Source organism: Phoenix dactylifera, chromosome 5, assembly GCF_009389715.1.
Source record: "Phoenix dactylifera cultivar Barhee BC4 chromosome 5, palm_55x_up_171113_PBpolish2nd_filt_p, whole genome shotgun sequence".
NCBI classification, from domain to species: Eukaryota; Viridiplantae; Streptophyta; class Magnoliopsida; order Arecales; family Arecaceae; genus Phoenix; species Phoenix dactylifera.
Window position 1 is genome coordinate 17,433,273 of NC_052396.1, and position 20,035 is coordinate 17,453,307.

General features: G+C 38.3%; 1 protein-coding gene across 3 annotated transcripts; it reads left to right on the top strand.

Moving 5' to 3' along the window:
* Positions 1-3,770: 3,770 nt before the first annotated feature.
* Positions 3,771-19,759, top strand: LOC103712985 (eukaryotic translation initiation factor 3 subunit J-like). Of its 3 annotated transcripts, none has more exons than XM_008799718.3 (8): positions 3,774-3,930; positions 4,297-4,350; positions 9,255-9,336; positions 14,328-14,458; positions 18,497-18,648; positions 18,850-18,997; positions 19,096-19,255; positions 19,363-19,759. In XM_008799718.3, the coding sequence occupies exons 3-8, from the start codon at positions 9,324-9,326 to the stop codon at positions 19,452-19,454; spliced, it is 696 nt and encodes a 231-aa protein (XP_008797940.2). In that variant the 5' UTR covers positions 3,774-3,930; positions 4,297-4,350; positions 9,255-9,323; the 3' UTR covers positions 19,455-19,759. The 3 variants fall into 3 exon arrangements, with proteins under 3 accessions (XP_008797937.2, XP_008797940.2, XP_008797938.2); XM_008799716.3 differs by having other exon boundaries at positions 4,297-4,332; XM_008799715.3 differs by lacking the exon at positions 4,297-4,350 and having other exon boundaries at positions 3,771-3,930.
* The last annotated feature ends 276 nt before the right edge of the window (positions 19,760-20,035 follow it).

Genomic DNA, 20,035 nt, shown 5'->3' on the forward strand with positions numbered 1-20,035 from the left:
GGCGGTGCGCCGGCCGGCTGCGTCCTCCTGTGCCCTCCTGGGGGGTGTGAGAGAGCGGAGAGGAGAGTGCGTCCTGTCCTGTCCCGTCCTACAAAAAAGCCGGTGGCCGGGCTCCCCAGCGCCGGCCCTCCGATGCTTAAGTCAGAGGGGGCAAATATGTGGAGAGAGCAAGCCAGAGAGTGAAGAAGATGAAGAGGATATTGTGCTCAATTGTGTCTGTGCTGTTTACTTGTGTTTCGGTCCCCCCCCTTCTTTCCTCCCAGGCTCCCTTTTATAGAGGGATTTTATGTTGCCCGGGAGGTGACAGGGAGTTTGTCCTCTTTTGTAATAATTGGGCACGATTTGGCCCATTAATGGCGTAGTGGAATATGAGGCCGAATCAGACCGGAACCAGGAAGTTGTCACGGTCGATCGGACCTGTTGGAGTGGTTGAACCGCCGGCCGTGGTAGGCCCGGGGTCCATGGATGGTAAGTGCATTTATTACCGAGTGAACCGGCGGTCAGGGAGAGCCATACGCTTTGATGGTTCAGTGATCCGGAGATCGTCTTGAGCCGTGTTCATTAAATGACTGAGTGCATCGGAGACTTGAGGGGGTCTCATGCATTAATGGCAGGTCGTGCCAAATACCTGCGGAGATCTTATGCCTTGACGGCTTGGAGATAGCGGCAGGTTGTAGTGGAGTTGTCAAGTCCCTCAGGGGGTTAGGCAGGGGTTGAACATCTGGTCAAGGCAATCGGCTCGGCAGGGGTGCCGAGCCGAGCTGGTCGCCCAATGGGGCGCCCTGTGGCGGGGTCGCTTCTAATGCTTCTGGTCGGCGCCCTTTGGTCGAGCGCCTTTATTTCGCGCTCTTTCCTCTCTGGTCAGCGCCCTCTAATCGAGCGCTTTTCTGGTTGGCGTCCTCTGGTCGGCTCTTTCTAGCCGAGCACCCCTCTGGTTGGTGCTCTCTGGTCGGCACCCTTTGGCCGAGCGCCTTTTCGGCCGGCGCTTTTTGGCCGCGCGCCTCCGTGGCGGTATGACTTGGGGTTTTTCCCCCAACATGTATCATTCAAAAAATTGAGTTATTTCCGATGAATATCTTGCTCTTTAACTATATATTTATTTAACTTACTTAGATCCTACTTTGGAGTATTATGTTGCTTACTAGATAGCGTAACTCATTATCTTTTTTTAACTATTTTTCAAATCTAGATTCACGAATGCTCGAAAATTGGGGAGTGCCCTAGATCTTTTGAAGATATTTTCAATTTCTTTCTTTGAAATTCTAATTAGACTATTTAGACTAGCTAAAATATTTTATTTGATTTAAATAAATAACTAAATATGTATTGAATTATGTTGATTTAGAATAATTGTTTGTAAGAATTATTTGTATAAAATTTTGATTAAATTAATTTTTAAGAATTACTATTTTTATATGATATGTAGTCTTGCTACTTGTATGGTCTTCCATCGAGTCAGTAGTATGTACCAAGGGTCGGAGATCTACGCACTGCATGACTACTAGAGGGGGAAGGAAGAGAAAAATTGGGAGTAAACATCTACCGGGATCCACCAACTCAAAGGAACAAATGGCAGAGAGAGAGAGAGAGAGAGAGAGAGAGAGAGAGAGTCAAAAATTGGATTTTTTTTTTTTAATGGGAAGAACACATGCAAAGGATTTGAAGGAGTTTCCTATGTTGATTTGCGCCTCAACTCGATCACAGATGATGAGGTGCTTGCCCAATCACATAGCCATTGAGGTGGGAATCATCCGGCGTAGAAAAGGACCAAAAACCAAGGGACAATCATGGAACAGGAGAAGTGGAGTTGAGGTAGATCCCAACGACTCTCGAGGAAATCCGGCCGCAGCGACCTCATATAGAAGGTATAGACCTAATGACGGTGTAGGTTTAGAGCTTTTGGAAGTTGGGCTTTTTAAAGTAGAGCTTTTATAAAGAGCTGTTTGTTGTTTGGTAACTACATTTTTAAGGTACTATATCATTTTAATATGTGTTTGATAAACAAACTAACAAAGTACTTTTGGTACCACAAAATGATCATAAAGAAAATTGCATAGTATTATATAACAAAGCATAATAAAATATAATATATATTAATACATAAATATATAATATAATATAATATAATATTATTTAATATAATATATCAATGTATTATGATATAATGTAATATAATATTATATTTATAGTATAATATAATAATAAAGATATAAAATATTATAATTATTAGTATAAATTAGTTTTTCATAATATAACAAATTTTCTAGCTATGTGATAAAATTGGTTAAATAATTATTAAATAAATATTTTGTGTAATTGTTATATTTTATCACGGATGTTTTGGTAAAAAAAAAGCTTTTTGATCGAGCTTAAAAGTGCTTTTTCGGAAAGCTCCAAAATAAAGCTTCTTCCAAAAAGCTGTTTTTAGCTTTCTTATAAAGCTAAAACAGCTTTTCGAAATTTTTACTAAACATTCCTATTTCATCTAAATGTATTTTGGGAGAGCCAGAAAGTGTTTCTTGGCTCTCTAAGAGCTCCCCCAAGTGGAGTCTTAGTGAGGAAGAGGCCCACTTTACCTCATCGTCGACGAGGGTGGGCCGCGGCAACAACGAGAACCATAATAAGAAACGGAAAGAGAGAGAAGAGACGATGAAGACTGAATGAGCACTTGTGGTTGGCGTCGTAGGGTTCCGAGGTGGATTAAATGGAAGATAGGGTCAACCACTTTTCATTTTTCTTATAAGACTTTTTTTTATTATTATGCAACCATGTATTACATACCATCTCTCATTTTTCTCATAAGATTTTTTTATTATGCAGTGAGTCTGTGTTTATTAAATCATTCTGAGAAGATAAAAGGGAATTGAGCATTAAATTAATGATAGCATTTGAAGCAATCTCGATCCATACCTTATCCATCTCAAATCCAAACCTGATCCAACTTGGATCCAATCTACCTCACTTTATCCTTCTTGCTTGAGCTGATCTGACTCTTCCATGGTTACACATTGTATCATAATGTCAACCCAAGCCCCCATATAGGTTTGGGATTAGTTTAGGCCAAACATAGATCTAATCCAACTCATAGCCATCTACTAAGGAATTAGGTTTTTAGTATATTGTTTTGATTTTTTTTCTTCGATATCTTTTACTTTGTGTGCGCAATGTTGGATGATGTTGCATGGGTATAGTCCAAGATCTTCAAGGATGGTCCGGAGGGAGCAAATCTCCTCCTCCTCCTTCTTCTTCTTCTTCTTTTTTTTTTTTCTGCAACGGTGTTTCACTACATGCGGCCGTGAGTACGCTCGAAAAAAATCACATTACAGAATGCGCTCTAATGCCAATGGCACGTGCTTCATGCCCCTCATGTGACAGATCCAGAGTGGTGTACTGAAAAGAAGACGATTCAGTCAGCTGTATTATTTATTTTTCTAAATATATGTAAAATATGGAAAAAATCAAATGTGTGCAGATATGTCCTATGCTGCATATCTGTCCCGGCAAATCTCCTAGCCAATATCTAGTAATGCCCGCCTCCCTTACGTATTGAAGTGTCCGTCGGGTTTCTGATGGTGCTTGAACCCTAAAGACCCACTACTTATAATGTGACTCCTCGTTTTGTGATAACTCACTCTATTTGACCGGCAGTAGCCTGTCACGAACAACTTTTTGTTTCTCTTCTTGCACAGGTACCTACAATTGTAGGTCTGGATCCTCTAAAAGAGGGTAAGAATATCAATATTTCACTAGAAATACTAAATGAATATATATTTCCCAGCTTCACAGTTGGTTTCCGCTTCCGGTTCTCCCTTATTGTTTTTCTCTCTAGGGTTTCTCTACTCTCTTCGCGCCGCGGCCGCCAATCCGCGCCTTTTATCGTCAATCGGCTCTCAGAAATCTCTCCGGCGATCGGGGCGTCGAAGAATCTCTGTAAGTTATCTCAAGGACAGCCTTTTTTTTTCCCCATTCGATTTGAGCCCGATTTGAGGAATTTAGCCGCCTTCTCCCCGCGCAAGCAGCTAGGGTTTTATTGGTGGATCAGGGTTCTTGATCCACGGTTTTAATTCGTATAGGTGGCCTTTCGCTGATTCGATTTCAGTATTTTTTTTCTTGTTCCGGTCTCTTGTTTATTGTGATTCAAATGGTTTGGAATTAGGGATTTATTTGGTGCTGTTGGTATTCGGATTTGCGCACTAATTCTTTTACTTATCATGGTTCGATGGGTCATAAATCATGGCCTATTTTCAAGTAATCTGTTCTTTTTTTCTTGTGGGTCTGCGTGGGTCCTCAACAAAGCCTTATGGACGTGCTTGCGATGATTGCTTTATCGATGTAGGTGATACGCATCAGGTCGTGATTATTATAAGCTTGATATGCATCAGTTTATGCTTGTCGTTTTCGTTTCCAGTGTCAAAATCAAATATCAAATGTAATTAGCAGAAAATTTGCACGCTGGAAAGATTGCATCACGGAGGAAGCAATATCATCATCTTGAAAGTTTCAGTCCTTTTCTTGGCGGAATATTTCTTAGGTGGAATGTCTTATTTATGTGTATAAGGGCTAATCAGCCTTGGGAACATATTGACCCGGCTTTCAGTCCTTTTCGAGTATTTAGTTTATGTTTGTATTGGTTGGTACATTCTTCTCCAATAACTGTCAGTCCTTTTTTATACTGCAATTTCATATATTGGGTAACTTCTTTCACATACTATAATATCAGATTTGCTACTTACTTTTTAAGATGTTAATATTAATATTTTATGTTAATATGATTGTTGGATACCTTTCACATACTGAAATAGCAGAAATTTACCAGATTTGCTACTTTTTTTTTAGTCACTCGTCGGTCGTGATGCTAATGTAACTTGCCTATATGAAATCAGTCTAAAGTTATTCATGGGTATGAAATTGTTGACAATAGTCTTCATGGTTTGCATCCGATGAGAGGTCTATATTGATATAGGCTGGGGAACGCCGTCAAAGTAGCAGCATACCATAACATCAACATCTTAAAAGTTTGCATCACGATTTTGTTGTTTGACCCAATTCTGGAATTAGTTTCTACTTTGATTTGGTTGAAGCATCACTTTTCTCAAATTTAACCTGTTTCATCTCTGTTTTCTCCAAACATGAAGTAGGCTTCATTTTTTCTCTGATGTTGGAGCAATTTCTTGTCAGGCATTATGATCAGTTATGCTATTTGAGAGAGATGCTGGAAAATTTATTCAGATTGAGTGGTTGCGAAGTGGATAATTGAGAGGGTAGTGCTTGACCCCCAAAAAATGGGAGGACAGTAGTAGTAGATTTTTACCATGTATTAAAACCATAGAAAAGATGCGTTTGTGGTTTAAACATCTGGGTGAAATGATTGCTTATATGCAAAACAGATTATTTGGCTGATTAAAGAAGGTTTATGCTGATGGGGCTGTCAATAAGTGAGCTGTTTGTGAGCAGTTCAAGTTTTAAGCTTCTGTTAGACTGTTTCTGCAGTTTTCATGGCTTTTTATTTAATGTGACATTGGTATTCTGTATTATTTGACTGAGGCTTCACATTTTAAGTTTTAGTTCCAGTTCTGTATTAAGCGATGCTATAGATGGCATTATTCTGTATTATGTGATTTTATATATGGCATTATTCAATGTAGTAAGTATGGAATATGTTTGACATAAAAGTCTTTTCAGATACAGTTGAGCCTGGTTTCAAGGCCCATTCAAGATAAAATGGGCTGATTGATGAATTGGAATGTTCAATCTGACATCCATTCTAGTAGAATCCTGCTGCAACTCTAAAATGGACAACTTAGCTCATTCGAACTAAAATGAACGTAAGCCCATTTAGCTCATCCATTTAGCTATGCATTTGACAGAAGCCCAATAGCCCACAACAAATAAACTGATTTTTTCAGGTCAGTTTGAACCAGTTTTAGCATAAGATCGGTTTGGTTTTGGTTTTGGAAAAATTGATTTAAGTCGGTTCGGTTTCTGTAATACCCCGAAATCGATCCGAACCGAACCGGGCATACCCCTAGGTTTGACCCAACGCTAGTGACGTTGGGTGAAATCAACATTGAGAGAGAGACTGGCATCGGGTCAAACCAGTATTGAGATAGAGAGAGAGAGAGATGGGCAACTAAAAGGGGGCTTATGAGCATCCTTCTCTGCTTCTGCTAGGACAACCATCTCTCCATCCGCTTCTGCTTTTGCTTTCCACCTCGACCATCTGCAGTTGACGGTGGCCAGCGAGGTTGCTTCGCGGCCATCGGATCTCCACTTGCTCTTCTCTTAGCGGTAGGGCTCCCTCTCCCTCCACTCTTGGTGGTAAGGTAATCTGGCTTCTCTGGCCCCGGACTCCACCTACCACTATTCCTCTGCTGCCTCTTCTCCTCCACTTCTCTCTCTCTCTCTCTCTATTTTTTCTTTGCTCCAAAGTGGCTGCATATATGAGCTTTTCCTCTATTTTTTTCTTTTCATGTTTTGTTTTGCTCAAGAATGGCCGCATAACAGAGCTTCTATTTATCTTTTTTTTTTATTTTTTATGTTGTGTTTTTCTTACTTTTAGGATAATGAGACCTTAGTTGTTTCATTTCCTACAGTGGCTTCATAGCAACTTTTTTTTTGGTGGTGTGATATGCTGTCTCGATTTTGGTGGTTATGCACTTGATGATGTTGACACATTTAACTTTTGAACTCTATATTGGTGATTAGAATTCATGGATATTTTATTGAATGATTATCTAGTTTGATGGTGAATTTTAATTTTGTGCTTTGGTTTTTAAATGGTGATCATTTATTTTATGTAATTATGTTGGATAGCAACAAAAAAGAATAATTGTTTCTGTTGCTTCTTTTGTCATTGTTCTTTTTACATAATGTAAGATTTTTGTTGAATACTAGCTTACTTGATGGTGAAATTTTATGGTTTATTTGTAAGCATATACTTTTATGTTGTTTAAATTGATTATATGTGCATATCTTGTTTGTATTGATTGATTGTTGGTCTTGTATGGTTGTTTATGCAGTTTGAACCAACATCCACATCCATTAGAGAATGTGTGCTCTACCTTTTGAGCTAGGACAATATTGGTGTAATACGCTTTTATATTATAGATTTAGATCAAACAATAAATTATGATAGATTTGAATGTATTATGCTCTAAATAAAATAAATTAATTTATTCTGGTATATATCCGAATCATGTGATATGGATAGTTTATTAAGAACGATGCAATTTTTAGTCAATAATTGATGTGTGAAGTTATAAATTATTTTTCACATTTCTTAGAAATTCTGACACCTCGGTAGTTGCCTAATCACTTGGGCTATTGTCTAGGCTATAGGAGGGTCTATTGCCTCCAGTCACCTTAGCTCATATATGAGAGCCCTATGGGCCTGACCTAGACCCGATTGAACTTGCCATCAGGTTAGAAATGCCCGACCTAAATCTGATTTGCAGCCAACTATTGACCCACAGCCAATACGCCCAACTATTTTTGGCCTTGGTGGCAGTGGCAGTGGCCTATTGGTACAGGGGTAGAAGAGGTGGTGGCAGTAGTCGGTGGAAGAGGGGAATGGCTAGATGGGGTATAGATAGGGGGTTGCTGTGGTGGTGGCTGGATGATGAAAAAGTGGAAGAGGGGGTTGCAATGGTCAGTGGAGGAGGGGAGGCCAAAGCTTGAGGAGAGAGGAGATGGATGCGGCCCATGGCTGGTCAGAAGATCGGTGGAAGAGGGGATGGCAATGGTCGGTGGAAGAGGGGGCAGCAGTGATTGGTGGAATAGGGGGATGACTTGATGGTGTAGATATAGGAAGTGGATGCCGTAGTACTTGTTGCCAGTCGGTGGTTGGTAGAGGAGGGGGGTGGTTGGTGGAAGAGGGGGATGGCTGATGGGGCAAATAGAGTAGGTGGTTATGGCAATGGCCAGTTGGAACTAGGAAGAGGAGAGTTAGAGGATGGAAGGCATCGCGCTCATTGGCATGACATGGGAGGAGCGACTATTGCTGGGCCCTGGAGGAGCCATCGATAAGAGTCTCCAAGATGCACCTAGTGGAGAGAAATAGGAGAAGAGTCAAGAGATGGAGTGAGAATATGTTGGAGAAGACTAAGTAAAGATGTGGCTAAGATTTAGTTATTTAGATCTATTGGATAAAATATCTGATGGCTCATATGCATCCATGCTTAAGTTAGCATAAATATAATTTAAAAAATCATCCAATATAATAGCCTTAATGACTTGACAGATTGAAGGGCCTTGACTTGAAGCCAACCCAACTCATTGGCAGGTTGGGTTTGGTTGACCCATACGCGACGTGAACCTAATAGGTCAGGTTAGGTTGGTTGGGTCTGGGTTGGGTTAGGTTAATGGCCTGGCCCAAAATTGCCACTCTACTCTTAGGGTGTGTTTTGTATGAGAGTGAGTGGGGTACACCTCCCAAGTGGGGGATATCTGCCCAAACATCCCCAAAAGGTCATCAGAATAAGCTATTTTAGTCAAAGGGTTGAGTGGCTGTCAGACGGTATAAAATTATTCGATCATTTGGCTGAATGGTTTTATTCGGCAGAATAAGCGAGACTTATCCTACCTAATGACATTGTTGCTCTTGTCCTCTCTTTACATGCTGAAAAAGTGGAAGGATCGAGTTAATTAAAAAAAAAAGAAAAACTATGCCATGAACATATCCCTCCAACCAAACACATAAAAATCCCTATCCTGCAAAATAATTCCTAACCCTCCCACAATAGCTGCCAAGTTCCACTCATCCCTTCCTTTTTTTTGGTTGTCCAAACATGGCCTTAATTATTGAACAATCCGAGTATTGGTCAATAATTATAGCAATTGAGAATGATCGCTACCATTCTATGATTGCTATACATGGTTGGTAGTTACATGAATGAGTCACTTGTTCTCATTGTTAGTTGTGATCGGTTTATGGAATTAAGGCCTAGACCCTTGCTTTTTCTTGCCTACTCTTAAGTATTTGACCAACTTGCTATAATCTTTTGGATCTATCCCTTCTTATTCATCAAATGCAACATTATTATAAATCCAAGTTCATTTTTAAAAGGGAGAAATGCCATCTTAGTGTTGCCTCGAAGTCTTTCATATATCAAACTATTTTCTTTTGGAGCTTGCTATTAATAGTCTTACCAAAAGATAGTTTCCTCTTTTAATATCTGTAGATATTTTTATTTACTATATTCTTGCTTGCATTAGTGAATGATGTCTTATTTTGATGACCTTTCTTTATCTTGCAGAAAGTTGGACCAATTACTGAATTGGTGAATCGAAGCATATCTGCAACAACTAAGTTTTACAAGTGAAGGATGGCAGATTGGGGTAAGTTTTCTTTTTCATAAATTGTTCATTAACTCATAAATTGTTAAATGTCTATTAACCTTATTGTTCTTTATTAGACAACCTTTTTTTTTCATTTAGAAGTTGCTAGATATGTGCTATCAGATTAGTTGTACAAATGTGATAGAGTGTCATTTTAGAATTTGTCATGAGAAATATTGTCTTGTGCTATATTCCAAGTATCCATGCTTATATTTGTGCTCTCTTGAGTACTAGGTCAATGTCGGTTCTTTTAAGCTTGAAAATCAAAATAACTGCTAGTATTATGAGATCAGTTGGAATAATTGCACATGTAAATAGTCCACAAGAGTAGTTCACATGCATATATGTTCTACAAGTTTAGTTGCTGGAAACCAAGAGTATACATGCATCCTCTAAATAAATGAGATTCCACAATGTTGATTACCATAGATATGCTCTTTTTCATGGAAGATATTATTGTCTTTTGGTGCATTTACCATGTGTGTTGATTTATTCAATCCTTTTGATGAATGCTAACGTTTAGGTTAAATGCCAAAAGCTATGCCTAAACTTGTAAAGGTGTAAATAATGTGGTGCACTAAAAGGTGAATGTGTGAATTTGTCTAATTCTTGTTTATTGTGGTTTTCAATAGCCTTTTAACCTCTATTGCTATAACTATATCATTGGCAACAACATTAGCGATTGATAGATCACTAGGGATGATGTACCCCTATTTCTTCCTTGGGACAACAACAATCAGCCTCCCACTGCATTACAAAAAAGTTATTTTTGGGTATTTGATGCACAACCATTTCTATATGCAAATTCAGGCTAACATAGATTTGGTGTTATCAACTGAATCATTGTAAAGTTTGACTCCTTTTTCTCAATTTTGACCTACAGCGAGAGAACAGGTTTTTGAAGTTAAGGTGCATGAGTTTAGCATGACGCCTGATTGGCAATGTTTTCTTGAAAGCATGAAGAGAAATTTGATAAGCATAGGGAGTTTTTTTTTACGAGCATTGATTGGGGGGATACATGATGTTCACTATAACAAATGTCAAGCCAGTATTAGTTAGGTCCCAACATAAAGCAGTATATGATGCCTATTGCCTAAGTTATGGCATGCATTTTTATGGGTAGCTACATAGCACTGTTCAAGTATATGCAGAAGATACATATATATACATGAGTTACAAAAGGATATCTCTAGAACTCCATTTAGATTCAATGTACATACCTAGGTTGCTTTTAATGGTGAATGATTATGTTTGAACATTGGAACCACATATTGACTTGAACTTCTTGATTTTGAGAAGCATAACCCGAACATGTTTGGTGCATATATCAACACAATTATTAAACCTAATCATGCTAGCAGAAACATTTTTGTGATACCTATGAATGATTGCATAGGCAACAAGAAAATTTACCGATAAGTTAAAAGAGAAATAGGAGAAAAATTATAAATCCCATATATGGAGATATGTAGTCTTCCATGTTATGTAGATCTTGTAATGATGGTTCAGTAGAGACTGCATTCTCATCAATCATGAAAACTTAGAAACTTTGAGAGATTTTCGCACTTAAAAGGCTGTTAGCTGGCATTAAGGTCTTGTACTTGTGATTGTCAAAGCTATCTCATTGTATTACCAGGTTTTATTGGTTAAGGACCTAGTAACATTGAACTCATGCCCACCTATATTTCTCAAGCTCTTCTTGTCCTCTTAAGCCTCTCAAATGTCTTTTTTCATATATACTATCTTTTGTAGGAGCTCATTATATGGCTTCAAATGCTGCAAGAAATTATTACCAGAGGTGTGTAAGATAATTTGGTTTCTGCTACTGGACATCAATCTCAACCTTTGAGGAGACAGTCAAATGCAATCTAATTATCCTTCTTTCCTCCCACTTCTTCCTCCCACAATTGACCCATCCTCATCCACTCAAATCCTAAAGAAACCACTTAACTTGTATTTCTTTTGTCACAAAATATCAACTTGTCGGGGTGGGTTGCCTATCTTTGATACCCTGGGTTTAGAGTACTGTTCCACATTGTGTGGTATCTAGGTGGATATTGTCTTGATAGGTTTCTAACATGACAATACGGGGTGCTGGTCCAGCATCGGGGTTTGTGTGCTTGTTTCTTTCTTGTTGTAGTAGTATTACTATGAACTAATTGATTTTTGTGCAATGTCACTTTGTTAAAGGTTTTATATTCCAATATGCGGTGGTATGGGCCTACATGATGTTCACCCCCTTTTTAGAACCCATACCCACCAGCCCAAGCAACCTTGTCTTTCTTTGTAACAATTTGGAGGTTTTCCCTTTGATTCTTTTTTTTCCCCTTTTTTGTTTTGAAAATTTGAATACCTAAGTGACAAATCAAATGGAATAATAATATGGAATTTGTTCTTTTATGTTGGATCAAATGTGACTTTTACTGCCCCTTAGGAATCATTTTAAGACCATGTAGTCAATGGAAATGACATAGGTGATGATGATGAGCGGCTGCAATTTGAATTTTGCTATTTCTCTGATGGAGTTTTTTGTTGTATTTGATTGGTCGACATTGTTTGAAGTAGATAAATATGACAATGCATTGTGTATTAGGATTATGTAATCATAGTATCTACATTTATAATTTACAAGAAGTTGAAAGTGCACAAGAAAGGGAAACCCTTAACAACTAATGAACTAAACACAAGTGTTCCGATCACACTCATATTTTCAAAGGGAAAGGTGGCAATGCTTATTTCCATTCAGGAGTAGATAGAGGGACAAGTAAGATAAATACAAAGGTGTTGCACTGATCCCTTCTCTCTTTTTAGATCCCTATCATATCGCAACAATATTCACATGAAGCTTTCATCATTTTGTTGCACCTTTGAAAACTTGGAGCTGTACCAAGGCAGGAGTGAACTCAAATGGAAGCAAAGGACTCTTTAAAATCCTTCATGAGCAATGTACTAAAAAGTGGATTGCAGGAACATAGTAGCCAGGGGGTTTCATGGCGAAGAGCAGATGGCAGGTGCTATAGTGGGCACCATGTACTCAAAATGGGTTGTTGAAACATATCAATATATTTTTATGAAGTATCAAAAATCATTATTTTATATCAACTTCATGCAACAAATAAGGAAAAAAGATCAAGGCCAAAGCAATGAAAATATCATCCATCTAACAACATAATGTCATGTTAATATCTATATAATGTCTACAATCACATAATATCAACCACAGAAGAAAGATGTCCCCAGGGAAATTGTTCCAGCATGTTATGGCATAAAGTTCCTGCTTTGAGTACCATACTGGCTTCTATAGAGGGTTTTCGTCCAACATATTTGGTGGTATATACCTAAGTGCTATATGGTGCTACAATGAAGCCTAGCATATGGTTTTGGGCCATAGCTGCTACGGTGGCCACTATAACTGCTGTAGTGGCTGTTTTTAAAACAATGTTCATAAGAATTCCGCATGTAATCTTTTTATTTTTTTGTTTATTTGCACTTTGTATACCGGACATTAGTGAAACAAAGTATAAAGCTTGCTGGTTGATATTAGAATTATGGAAGAATTTGAAAGGCTAACTGCATTGATACTTTATTATCATCAATTTCTTTTGGGAACAGAAAAATTGTTGAATCTGTGGGGTTTGGCATTTAGAATATACCTAAGGGCTCAGTAATTTGATTGTAAAAGCATTGCTTCTATTCACAGTCCTTTCTCGCTGGCTATTTAGATCCAATTATTAGGAGGATCTTGAATGAGCTTTCTTCTTGTAAGTGGCTTTCTCTCTTCTTACTAGGGGAAAAGGGGGAAGTGGCTATCATAAATCAAATTCCCCACTTGTTTTTCCAAGCCTTCTTAACATCCTTTTTCTTGATGCTCCTAGGGGTTTTTGAGAAGTTAGAAGAAACTATGACATACCTTCTGTAGAAGGAAGTGGAGGATGATAGGAAGTCCACCTTGTACCTTGAGAAAGCTTGTGCAAACTGTCATAGGAGGATTAGGAATTGGGACTCGAAGGAAATGCAAATTGATGCTCTTGGCAAAATGGATATGTAAAGAATTTGAGATGTATGCTTTCCTTGCATATAAAGCTGTTTGTATGGTGAAAGAATTGAGTTGAAGTTGCTTTATTATAGGGTATAGTGATTTAATCTTTTCTGGCATGATTAGCTTAGGTTCCCCTAGGAAGAGACTGTCATTTCCTCTGGAAGGCAGGTCAATGGTGTTGTACATCTAGCGGAGAATCCAGAATTATGAAAAAAATGACAAACAAAGGAAGAAAGTTACTTTTTGGATGCTTACATAAAAGTTTGTATGAGGGCTTTGGATCTATCACGAGAATTACCTGTTCAGCTGGAGATCAGAACAATGACGTGCATATACACAATGAATTACACTATTAGAAGTATAATGGGTAGCATTTTCTTTGGATGAATGATAATATGTGTGTCATATTGAGGTGCTATGTATGCATCAGTGACTTGCAAGTTAGTATATATCTTTATGTTTAACTGACTCCTTTTCTAGTTGGTGCCAAATTTTTGGGCTAAGTTGACCTTAGGCAAGAGGAATGTTCACTCTAAGAACTGAAAGGCAATTTGATGAGTGGGTTGGAAAGTTACCTGCTTTATTTATCTTATCATTAAATCTTTTGCATGTGGAGACCAACCCTTCTGAAATTTAGATGAAGAAAGAAAGTTCATACAATAATTTATCCTTTAAAATCACAATCCACTTTATAGGTCCACTTGCTTTATGAAGAACTGTATTTTTCTTGTTGTTTCTTTATAAACTTCTGTTTTCATAGTAAGATGATAGTTTAGTATGTGTGCTCCTTTTTTTCTTTTTTTACAGGTTGTAAGGTGCATTTGTATGACATAATTACTCTATGCAGTGAAATATTGTTGGCCACCTTCAGTTTAAGGATGCGATCTATCCCCTTCGATCCATGTTTTCTATTGTATTCATGCTTAACTCTTTCTTCTTTTTGTCTTTTCAGAAGAAGAAGATTTTGAACCAGTTCCACCTGGTCTCAAAACCAATCAGCCAAAGGGTCAGTGGGATGATGAAGATATAGAAGAAAAGGAAGATGTTAAAGAATCCTGGGAAGATGAAGAAGATACCACACCGGTAAAGCTAATTTATTTTTTATAAAAAGTAAATTCCATTTTTAATATTCTCTTTTATAGGTAACGGATCAGTTATGTAAGTTTCATGCTTCATGATTCCAAGGGTAACTTAGGCTGATCTAGGTTGAGGGCAGACTTAAGTCAGGTTTCCCTTCTTTGAAACAGTATGGTATTGCTCCTACATCACAGCATGGCAGTGCAAAGAAACATGTGTTGACAGCTTGCAGCGGTGGCGAATTATTGTTTGATCTGTACCTTTGGTTTCTTCTCTTAATAGGGATTTTCTTGGAGAAGTGACCAGGGGTCAAATAACTATTGATTTATTTATTTTGGACAAGTGAGTAGCTGCTAAATATGCCTTTTGCAATACACCACTTCACATTATATAACCAAGGGGCTGTAGAAGTATCAAAAATAAGATATAATATCATGCTTACTCTGATTCTTTACACTTATCTAGACAACTATAGATCATCAATTTTTATACCTGCATATAAGCCTGTAAGCTTGTTCTTTTTTTCTTTAAAAGGTAAGCTTGGTATGTTGAGGAAATTGTGCAAGTAGAGATCATAGTTTGGATGGTGTGCAACTTGTAAGTTTGTCCAGTTTGGCGCCTAGAAAATAATAGTTTTGGAATTTTAATTAGTGAGGTTTAATTGTATTCATGCGGATTTCATAGGTATCCTATTCCAAAAAATATAAAGTTCAGAATAATCGGGATTTTCCAGATATTCATTGCAGTTGGAAAATAGATTAACAATTCAACTGATTTGTCCCATTGTCATGGGGTGCATGGAAATGCAACAAAATATGCTGGCTGTTTTGGCTATTTTTATGGCCATGAATATGGGAATGTTACAACTTGATCACATTACTGTGAAATTGTGTTTGGGAGCTGGTTCATTAAATTGGGTTGTCGTGAGCAGGATTGATGTGGATTTATAATTAATATTACGGTGGTCTTGGCGAGACAATTACCTTGGTCTAAGTAAACCATGTCAATCATGGGAGAACATAGGTTTCAGGTAATTACCTTGGTCTAAGTAAACCATGTCAATCGTGGGAGAACATAGGTTTCAGGCAGTAATGTCACTATTTTTGGTGAGGTTTATCAGAGTGCTGCAAAGGAGAATAAAGATGTTCCTTGTGATAGACAGCTATTGTAGTGGTTTTGTGCTCTTTAGTATTTTGAGAACCTTGTTTCGTGATGTATGTTCTAAATGGCTTGTGGCATATGCTCTGAGAATGGATTTCTTGCTTACTAGCCGAGAGGTTAATGCTCTATTTCTTATCTCCTAGGGATTTTTATGAAGTTACTTGCACTAAACTGGGGCATTTGTATTATCACAGACAATCTTAATCCTTCTCTTTATAGTATCTGAATTAGCAGAGTGAATTGGCAGGGGTCTTCTTAGCAATCTTCCAATGTTGCCGCAATTGATCTCCTGTGGTCATGGTGGTTGGAGCATAAGGAAAAGCACTTGACCCCAGTGGTTTGAGTATAAGGAAAACTAGGCTGGCAATTTGTGTTGGATTATTTTGACAAACATGGGGATCATGTGGGCCCCAAGTGAGAGCATGTTGTGTTCTATGATGAACCATGTAAACTGAAACATGTTCCATTAATTTATGAAAACAAGTAAAACTTGTTTCAAAGTAGGTTTTTGTATACTTTTATTACATAAAGCATTGTAGCAAATAGCCCCTTAGTAGTTGAGCATGTTTTAGGCTGTCTCTATGGCTTATAATTGTGCCCCAAATTGAAAGCAATTCCATATATCAAATGTCAACATCTTCCATTTTCATATGGACTATTTTCAAGTCTAGGGGAACATCAAAAGGTTGCTTCTTGGTATTTAAGTAAACTATAAACAGAGGGAAAAGGTCTCTTTGTCTATCAACTCGGTTCTTGGGTTAATGGAGGGCTCAACTCTTGCTCAGAATTCCCTCGAGCTAGAAATTTGGTACCATTTTTTAATGATCGTCATTAGGTTGCAGGTTATTGTGCAGATTTGCTTGATCATTAAATTGAGTATTTTTAATTAGAGATGTGCTCTGTTGCAAAGCTCATTTGGATGGGAAGGGTTTTGATGATGATAAGGGGGTTGAAGCTGCATTCGCTTGCTGATGCTTCTTACATCCATTATGCAAGCTTGGGCGCCAGTGTCTGGTGATATCATTCAGCACACTAAATTCCAGGTTATACAAGGGCATATTACAGGCCATATGGACTTGCATTCTCTAGCATGTTTGTGCCATCTTATGTAAAGCTTCACATCTTCATCTTTTCTTCCAGATTGATTTTTGAATTAGGAGCATGCTCTTATCTTTCTGTATTATAATAAGAATTCCTGATGTACTGGATGCCTGGCCGTTGCTCAATCTTTGAGGGGCAAGAAGTTAATTTTATCTGCTGGCCTGTTTGGAGCCATTTGTCAAGTAATCAGTCAAGTGCACTGCACTTTTCACTAATATGTGATATTAATTCATTTACTAAACTTTAGTGATTGATTGTGTTTTCGTATCTGTGGTGGAGACGGGATCTAGCTACTTACTGAATTGCTGGGACTTGAAAATTATGCAATGATGCATCCCAGGAAATTTCCTTTTGTTATTTAAGAACAGATGATCATCGAGTGCTTTTGTTTACAAAAAATATTGGTAAAACTATAGCTGATCATGCGCTAGGTGGCTTGCCCAGCCCAAAATTTAGCGGGTTTGGGCACTAAAAATAGGCTCATGGGACAGGCTTGGAAAAAAAAAGGGGTCCAATCAAAAAATCAGGCTGGGCCTGGGAAATTTAAGAAACAGCCCAACCCGGCCTGAGATATTATATATATACAAATATTATAGGGGGTGACAGGTTAACCAGGGATGCAAATCAGCTGGCTTGCTTTGTGAGTCTAAATTTACTACATTGTTTTAGCTGGCTTATTGGGCTCATCTTATGAGAAGAATTGGATATCTTGTGTTTGAATTTTGAACTTAAAATGGCTGGGGCCTTTGCTGGTTCTACTTCCAAGAAAATAAAAAATCAGGCCTGGTGGGCGGGCCTGGGACTGGCTCTGCAAAATTGGGTCGGGTTTGGGCAAAAATTTAAGCCCGATGGTCGGGCTGGGGTGGGACTAGGAATAGCCATCAGGCCCAACTTCCACTACAGAATCCGGCCTGAGCCCGGCCCAGCCTGGGGTTTGATCGACTGTAAAACTTGAGTAAGGCTTGGAGCTTTCCAATATGACATTTATGAACAGACTGTCTTTAGATACAATAACCATGTATTTGCTAAAACTTGAAAGGAAATTGATCTGGTTGTGATAGAGAATGCAGGAACAGATTTTCATAAATACATATAAATCTTGTATACGGAGATGGTCAGTGGGTTTAAGGTAGAAGATCCTCTACTTCAGGTATAGGTTTTTCAGGGACTACCTTTGGCTCTTGGATATTCCTGGTATTGGTAAATGATTTGTTTGAAGTTTGGTAGGGCTTTTTTTTGTGAAGTACTATGCAATGATTTTTTTGTGAAGTTCATAGGGCTATGATTTTTTTTTCCTTCTCTTGTGAAGTACCATGGCAATCGCTAAACGTTAACTGCAAGGTATATCATTACATGTAATCTTGATTTTTAACTGCTCGAAAATGCAATGTCTTAGCTTTCTAGGGCTCTCGGTAGCACAGCTGAATTGTATGTCTTGTGCAAATACTTTTTTCCTCATGGTATTTTGTTTTCTTGTTTCTGTTCCTGCATGCAATCACGCCCTTATTCCATAACTGCATGATATCAATAGCTCTATCTTCCCAGGTTTTCATGGATGTGTGGCATGAGGATTTTCATGCTTCTCCAAGAATTATTTTTACATAAACTATTCTATGCCTAGTTGCTTGTAAATTTTCTGTTTCCTTATGCATCAATAGAGTCCAAATGAATTGTCACTTTCAACATGGGAGAGTGTTAAACTTTGATTGGAGTAACATGTAGGACTGCTGAGTTTTGTAGGTATTGTTAAATTATAGGTGAGATGTGGATTTGTTGATGCAGGCACCCCAACCAGAACCTCCACTAGAGAGGACCGAACCAAAACCTGGTAGCAAAGATGCTGGAAAGAAGGGCAAAGTACTGGAAGAGAAAAAGACTGAGGTAGCTAATGAAGTTCTTGCAGATCCTGTTGCTGAGAAACTTCGTCAACAAAGGTGAAAATTTTGCATTTAATTACTTTTTTTATTAGAACAATTTAGAGGGGCTTGTCTGTGGAAAGAGCTGCTGTTAAGTAGCACCGTAAAGCCAACCTCAAATAGATCTTTTAGATTTGCCACTTCCATGCGAACTGCTGATTTCTTCATAGTTGAACAATCCCAGTGATTTGGTTGACATAGACCCATTACTTCTGGCAGACTTGTAGAAGAAGCTGATTACAAGTCAACAAAGGAATTATTTGCCAAGAGAGGTGATGAAAAATCTCTGGATACTTTTATTCCCAAGTCAGAGAGTGATTTTATGGAGTATGCAGAGCTTGTTTCTGAGAAAATTCGTGCTCATGAGGTTTGCAGATATTATGAAGTTTGACTGTAGATCCTGTTAGGACCTTTGCTTTCTGGGTGCTGACTTGCTTTTTTGATTCTACCTGTTTTGTTCATCAGAAAAGCTTTCATTACATAGGCCTTCTTAAAGGTATTATGAGGCTTTCCATGACTTCATTGAAAGCAGCAGATGCCAAGGAAATAGCTTCTTCGGTTACAGCAATTGCCAATGAAAAACTCAAGGCTGAGAAGGAAGCCAATGCCGGCAAGAAGAAGCAAGGTAAGGATATGTACATGGAAAAACTTTTGTTCAAGCATATGGTCCTTGTGCCATCCGAATCACTTCACACTGATTACAAATCCGATGCTTGTGTTTGAATTTGACAGGGGCCAAGAAAAAGCAGCTCCATGTTGATAGGCCAGACGATGACTTGGCTGCAGGTGGTTACGATGATTTGGATGATTATGACTTCATGTGAGTACTAGAGAGAATTTCTTCTCCCGACTTCTTTATCCTGAGAGACTGTAAGAGTCTGAGGTGTAAAATGAGGGTCTTGACAGTAGTGCTTCTTGGGAGTCTCGATTTCATGTCTATGGAATAAGAAGAGGATGTTGGGACTTGATGACTCCTGGGGCTCATTGTGTGTGAGATTTTGCATTTAATTGTTTCTCTCGTTGCTTCTGCTCCATAGGCTGGTTTGATGTGTTGTAATCAACGATTGGTATTTCCTATTCAAGTTATACAAGAGGCAGCTGGATCTTATGTGAGTACAGTTTCAAATTACATGCTTGTTTTAAACCCTTGGTTAACAAATTTAGTGTGCTGAAGGTTCGCCGAGCTAGTCACCTTTGGCTTTGGATACGGGTCTGAGTGCTTTTCCAGAATGTCGATCGTTTTTCCTATTAATAAATTTCAGGGAAAATAAGCTTAGGTTTGAATTATGGATGCACTGAAGTTGAACGTCCGTGGGTTCAAATCAAGGTTTACCAAAGATGTTATCCTCTTATAATGGTATTGATAGGGATGGTTATTAGTCTTGTTCTCCCACAAGATATAATT

Excerpts from the sequence above, each read along its gene's own strand:
- LOC103712985 (XM_008799715.3), top strand. Across the intron at positions 14,459-18,496 it reads ATGAAGAAGATACCACACCG|GCACCCCAACCAGAACCTCC; the intron begins GTAAAGCTAATT and ends TTGTTGATGCAG. Across the intron at positions 18,998-19,095 it reads AGAAAATTCGTGCTCATGAG|AAAAGCTTTCATTACATAGG; the intron begins GTTTGCAGATAT and ends TTTGTTCATCAG.